Below are 7349 nucleotides of genomic sequence, written 5' to 3' on the forward strand. Positions count from 1 at the left end.
GAGTGGGTGTCTCGTTCTAATCTAGGACCCCGATCAATACTGTGACCTTATGCCCCTATACGGCTATAATCCATTTATTCCCCTATAATGGCATAAACGATCAAGAGCAATATATCAGAAACTCGTCTCTGGCCTCACACGATCAGAGCCACATTTCAGAATCTCTTCCTCTGCAGCTTCCTCTGCAGCTCATTAGAGCAAATGACACAGCAGAAGCCACTATCTAAGATTCCTAGATTACACTCCGAGTTCTTCAACAATATAAAAACTCAGCCACATGGGAAAGCCCCGCTTGCTATGTTTTGATTAGTAATAGAACTCTAATGAGCACTAAGAGACGATCACTTCCTCGTGACATCTTTATTGACGTCTTATGTCCAAAAACTTACGTCAAACCAGGCACCTTTCAGGTATAAATATTACCAATGTTGCCTTAAGCAAACGCTGATGCTGATGCTATCGCTGCCTCAACGACATCGTTGATAGCGATGGTGTGGTGAACATAGGAGCAGAACAGCTGTCCCCCTGCAGAGCCCAGCAGATACAAGCTGCCCAAGGACGCTGCCCCTCCTCCTCTTCCTCCACGCGCTGAGAGAGACGCTGTCTTTTCTCCTGCCGAGAAATCCAGCTCCGGCGTTTCCAGCCTACTCTTGCGAGTGACTGGGATATCGAGTCCTGGAAGGAGATACAAGACCTCCAACATTCTATTCCAGAGGTATGGTGTTGACTAAACCCTTGGAGAGAATTCTTGAAGCAAACCTTGGCAAAACCAACTTAACTAAAGCTACTTACTTACTCCCTCCCAAGTATAAGGCTTAGGTCAGGTACACTGGGGTAGGCGTAGTTAGAAGCACCAGTTGAGTATGTTAGCCTAATGTATATATGAATGTATATATGTTTTATTCATTTTAAACCATTGTATGGCTAAGAAACCATATCAATGCTTTTAAAGTATTATTTCGCAATACTCATTTTACTGTACGCACTTTTTATAATAACTAGTCTTGCAATTGTGGCAATTCATTTCTCTTGCATGAGAAGAAAGACTGTTCAATAAATAATACCTTTTTATTGAAAACGCCCGTCTCTCTATTCTCTGCTTCTTGGTGAAAGTAATCTGCACAACTGACTGAGTAAAAAAACGGTCTATTGTTTCACAGGACTCTAGAGATTGACTCTTATTCTAAGGAGCAAAGTTGTCATGTTTATGCGGTTGTTGGAAAGCTGAATCCCTTCTTGTCTGTACCAGGGAAGCTGATCACTTCCTATTCAGTCAAGAAAGTTTCCAGTGACCTCTGAGCTAGTTGGTAACAAACCCAATTAAGTTTAGCATAGTCAGTGGAGACCTGGAAGATCTGCACTTCTACGTCTATACTACTGTTTATGTTATTCCAATGCGCAGGGCCTATTGGGAAAATAGGAACTACACTACATTGTCTTTTTACACAAACGGTCAGGTTTGCCCTCTAACTTCTCTGTCAAATGCATGGTACACACAAATGACCATGTGCCTATTTTTCTGCTGTTTTGGATCCAGTTGCCCGAGCTTTGCCTACCTGTCTCCGCGCTGTAGTAGCGGCTGCAGTGGCAGTGCGCCAGACAGAGGGTATAGTTCTAGGGTACCCATTAACAGTTCTGGTACCACATGCCGTTAATATTCTGTTGAATAAAGCCAAAACCCAACACCTTACTAGTACCCGACTGTATGGATATGAACTCACCGTGTTAAATGCGCACATAACTATTCAACGCTGTACCACTCTGAATCCCGCTACACTCTTACCCCTAACTGATACCGACCCCGTTACTCAGCCACCCCATCATGATTGCGTATTCCGAACAGAAGCAGAAACCAAGGGAAGGGTGGACCTTAAAGACACAGCATTACCAGATGCAGAAGGCCACCTGTGGGTAGACGGTTCTTGCCTGAAATTCCCGAATGGCACCACATCTGCAGCCTATTCTGTCACAACAGCACTCACAGTAGTTGAGACTGCCCGATTATTACAGAAATCAGCCCAAGCGGCAGAGATAACAGCACTTACGCGTGCTTGCATCAACAGTACAGGCATGACTGTAAACATCTACACCGACAGTCAGTATGCCTTTGGGGTAGTACACAATTTTGCACTACTATGGAAAGAAAGAGGGTTTCTCACTTCTCATGGGACGCCTATATAACATGGTGAATTTGTTAATGCCCTTTTGGAAGCCATCACTCTCCCTGCTAAGTTAGCGATGATCAAATGCGCAGCACACAAGAAAGTTATTGATGAAGTAGGACAGGGGAACGCTCTGGCCGACAGCACAGCCAGGAACACAGCCTTAGGAATAATACCTGCACCATTGTACGCCCTAAAATCACAAGCTGGGAAATGGCATGATGCCAGACAACGGATTATTGACATCCAAGAATCCGCTGCCATAGAAGAAAAAGAACAGTGGAAAACAGATGGTATGCTAGATGAGGAGGGATGTTGGAGATCTCAGGATACTCTTAGGTGGAAACTACCAACAGCATATGTTATTCCCTTACTTACAATGACATACTTACCTGCACACATTGGGTCCCAAACCATGTATACTATGCTCAAGGAAGTATGGGACCATCCCAAATTGAGACCCCTCGTCGAGCGATTTGTCAAGCACTGTCTGACCTGTTTAAAAACAAAGGTTCCAACAGCAGGATTTGCACTGCCCTCTGCCCCTTTCGAAGTCCTTCGGATAGATTATATCCAATTGAACAGAGTTAACAGCTACAAGTATGTCTTGGTGGTGGTCTATGCATTCAGTAAATGGGTGGAAGCATACCCCACCAAGGATAATACTGCCATTACTACAGCTAAAGTATGTACTCCTGAAGGAATTCTTTCCCCGGTATGGCCTTTGTAGATTGATGCAAAATGATCGAGGATCACATTTTATCAGCCAGACAGTCAAACATATCTTAGAGGGACTGGGGGGCAAACAAAAATTCCACGCTGCATTTCACCCCCAGGCAGCAGGATTAGAGGAACATTATAATGGAATCTTGAAGGAGAAATTAGCTAAGATAACAACTGAGACAGGATTGAATTGGGTAAATGCTCTACCTCTAGCTCTGCTGTCTATACGATCAGTCCCACATTCTAAATCACACCTTAAGGCCTACGAGACAGTTTTTGGTAGACCTATGAATATTTGGAATGCCCCATCTCCGAAATCCATGACTGACCTTTCCCAGGAAGTGTTGACTGATTATCTGCATGAACTCACTAAAACAATGAACTCCATGAACAGGTCCGGGCCTCCGTCATAGACAGATCTCAGGGCCCTGGCCATGATATCAAACCCAGAGACTTCGTCCTGGTGAAGAACTTTGCACGCACCCAGTCTCTGCAGCCTCGCTAGAAAGGTTCCTTGCAGGTGTTGCTGGGGACCAGAACGGCCTTACGAGTAGAGGGGAAGAAATCCTGGGTGCATGCCTCCCACTGCAGAAAAGTGGATCCCATAACTGAAGACAACTTGAAAGTACACAAAGACGTTCTGACCCACAACAGATCGACCAATAGACTGTGACTCAGATTCTGAACCTGAACTACAACTTTGTGACGAGGGAACAGACGGATACTACCACCGATCCAAGGCTAAGCTGAAGAGCCAGCCCAGCTCCAATGGCCGTTAGTACTCCATTGTCCATTGCTGCAGGGCGGTAGTAAAACCTGAATGAGTGTCCTGGGTACCCCTAGTAGTGGGTTATCGGGGCAAATATTGGTCAGTGAAGCATTAACTATTGGTGGCTATTAGGGACATTGCAGTACTCTCGGGACGCTTGTAGAGCTATCATGGCTGGAGGTTATGATAATGTGCGACCAATGTTCCCAAAACCCGGATATGTCACGATACGTCCTATTAATGAGTACCAAAGCCTACACACCCCCTTGAACAATGATTACCAACTAGGGCCATCATCCAGGTCTGCCAATGCTCCCCCCGATGAAGAAAACAATCAACAACACGGGAACTGTATGAATCCAGAGGCCACATGCACCCGTGGTACTACCACCTCGCTGAAGAAAGCTAGAATGAGAGTTTACAGTACCCGGACAATAGTACTGGTTGTCCTGACTACATTAGCTGTTCTGTTCAGTGTAGCTTTCTGGATTATTGAAGAAACAGCTCCAGCCCATCACATTGTCCTGCCTCACACCCCATAACCATCTGAAGTTCCTGAACATTCGTATGTTCCGTAGCCTGATTCCCACTTCAACAGACATTCTGAATTCAGTAATAATACTTTCATCCAAATGATTCACCAGTGTAATCAAGTTGCAGGTGCAACTGGCTGTTATGTTTGTGGACTTCTACCTCATGCAACTCAACACACTGTACAGCTCATAGTGTTCCCTGCCTCGTCTGCCTATACTTGCACTCTGATGAACAACCTGACAAACATCTTTCCCTCACGTGGCGAGGCTGGCAGCCTTACCACATTCCAGCCCTTTCTTTGGACATTCCATGCCCACAACAATACCATCTGTAATGCCTCTGACTCAGCACCAATGCATACCATCATGTCCACCCCTATGCGAGGTACATGGGGTCACACTTTCGTTACCATTCAAGCTAAAACAGTTGCCATTTCTGTCAAGCCACGCCCTTGTACATTATGTCTGCAAGGCCGAGGAAAAACACCTGTAGGAGTCAGTCTATGCAATAATACAATGACTTATGACAATTTCACCCCATATCTCCGCCTTCCTACAGGTTTGCATTTTGTGTGTGGAAACAAAGCTTACACGTGCTTACCTCCCGACTGGAATGGTACATGCTACATTGATTTCCTCTTACCACCCGCTTTCAACAAAGACAATATGTACCACCGCCAAAGAAGACAATTGCCAGATGTGGACCAGACAGACACCACAGGTCAACAGTTCTATGATGCTATGAAAGGACTGCTGCTGTACTGGGGTCCTATGTCCAACAGCCTCCAAATCGGAAGACTAACCAGAGTCCTTGAAGCAACAATTAATGTGATTGCAGGAGTACTGACCAACTGCTCTGTCGAACTTGATGCCACCCGCATGGTTGCCCTCCAAAATCGTATGGTGCTAGACGTCATCTTAGCGGATAGGGGAGGAACCTGCCGTATCATTGGCGCAAGCTGTTGTGTGTATATTCCTGATTTGCCACTGTCAGTATATGATGCTATCTCCAAGCTTCACCGAATTGCCTCCGAAATCCATCAAGAAACTGAAACTCCCTGGTCTTGGAGCTCAGGATTCTGGCAACTGCTCGTCTCCTGGGGTTGGAAAATGATAATAATCTTACTGATTCTGCTAGCTTTCCTGTTCTTCTGCTGTCTGTGCATCTGCTGTGGACCCGCACTCTGTTCTATCTGTGCTATCGGATGTACACCACCTACCACGTTGCCTCAACGGACCAAAGACAGTAAAATACTGTATCAACAAGCTATAGACGAGCTTATGCAGATCGATATTGACTGAGGTGTTGCCCATGGCAAAAGGAGGGACTGTGAAACCTGAATCTGCTAATTTGCCATGTGCCCCACCATCTTCGTAACTACAGCGTCCATTTCACCTCTATCCCACTGACCACGTACAGGTTGACCTGCACTCAAACTGACCTTTTTCCCGCACCCATGCTAAAATGTTCCAGGAATGTTGAGATGGCAGATGTCCTCGCCCGGGGGGTTCCATTCCTGTTCAAACTACACAGCAAGAGGCAGGTGATGTGCCTAAGGCTTAGACTGCCCCTTTCCAGAATCAAGCTCCGTGACAAAGTGCAGGTGATCCGTATCTCCATCCCGCAAGCTATATGAACTTTCTGCATTCCTTTCCTGCGAAGGGAGTGTCCACGTCCTATAAATGATGCTGCGTGCTCCTTGCAAATTGAACAGTCTCCCATAACCTACCTCCAGTGGGTCACAGACACTTTTCCATCTGTAGAGATTCCTGTGCGAGATTAATAAACCTGTGTTTCTTCACTCCCAGTGGTGTGGTCTCCCATTTTTGTACGTACTTGGAGGAAGCTGTGGACTTGGGTGTTCCCTGCACCGCTGGGTGGTCTACTTCTAAGACCCCCCGGTTCTACAAAGGCTTTTGCCATTTCTACAGCAAAGTCTTTGAGCATAGGATTAGCACTGTGCCATCCACACTGAGCTGTAAAATGACAAAAGTATTTTATCACTCCAGGCACAGTACTACAGCTTTGGATTGGTAAAATACCACCCAAGCCAAGCTGAAATGAATAAAAGCAACCCCTCACACGTGTTTTGCTATCATTTTAGGACTTCAGAGAGGTTTCGCTTTGTTCAGACACAAGGGATTCCCCAGTATAAGTGAAAACAATAGTCTTTCAGGCTTAGAGTGCCGCAAACATCATTCAAAAAAGAAGTGGAGAACTCTGGGTAGTTGCCAAGTATAGGTGGAGAGTAGCTCCTGTATTGAGACTCAAAGAATTTGCTGTAGAAAAATACATTGCCCTTTCTATGTTAGCATGGATAGCAATTGCTAATCCTATGCTTAAAAACAGAAAAGCGGATTTTCTAGGTGAGCAAATTCAGTGTTGGTGTTATAGGGTACTCTACACAGGAGCTGCTCTCCACCCAAACTTTGGAACTACCCAGAGTTCTCTGCTTTTTTTCATAATTGATGCAGCACTCTATGCCTGAATGGGTACCGTTTTGATATACATGTGTTTGTGTGTATATATATATATATATATATATATATATATATATATATATATATATATATATATATATATATATATATATATATATATATATATATATATCGGCACATGCTCGCTTCGTTCCAAGAAAGCAGACGGCACTCCAAGCTAGAAGTTGTTTTCTTGATTTATTGGCATATATATATTTAAATATATATATATATATATATATATATATATATATATATATATATATATATATATATATATATATATATATATATATATATATATATATATATATATATATATATACTATGTACAGGATTTGATCTCAGCAAGGCACTTAATTTTCTCTCTTAGCTGATATGGCTGGTATTGTAAATAGGACAAGGCTTCTCTGATATGAGTGCCATGCACATAGTCCAGTGAAGACAGGCTTACCTGTAAATACCTTGCTGACAATATCTGCTGTCTCATTGATTTTCGCATGATAAAGCATGAAATGCACTACCCAGCGGTAAATATGAAAAATTGTATTTTCATCTGTATACCCTCTAAGATTGAATCAAATATTGTGCATAATTCAGAAACTAGAAAATCTTACATTTTTCTACGTTGATTGGCTTCTATTTTGAGATGGTCCTATCACCTAGAAACATAAAGAGAGT

At 43.7% G+C, this 7349-nt stretch overlaps 1 protein-coding gene across 1 annotated transcript; it reads left to right on the forward strand.

The window, feature by feature from the left end:
- The first annotated feature begins 4286 nt into the window (after positions 1 to 4286).
- Positions 4287 to 5489, forward strand: LOC147673755 (uncharacterized). The gene has a single exon (XM_086945527.1). It carries the CDS (start codon positions 4287 to 4289, stop codon positions 5487 to 5489), a length of 1203 nt encoding a protein of 400 aa, XP_086801653.1.
- The last annotated feature ends 1860 nt before the right edge of the window (positions 5490 to 7349 follow it).

Source organism: Lissotriton vulgaris, chromosome 12 (assembly GCF_964263255.1).
Source record: "Lissotriton vulgaris chromosome 12, aLisVul1.2, whole genome shotgun sequence".
Taxonomy (NCBI): domain Eukaryota; kingdom Metazoa; phylum Chordata; class Amphibia; order Caudata; family Salamandridae; genus Lissotriton; species Lissotriton vulgaris.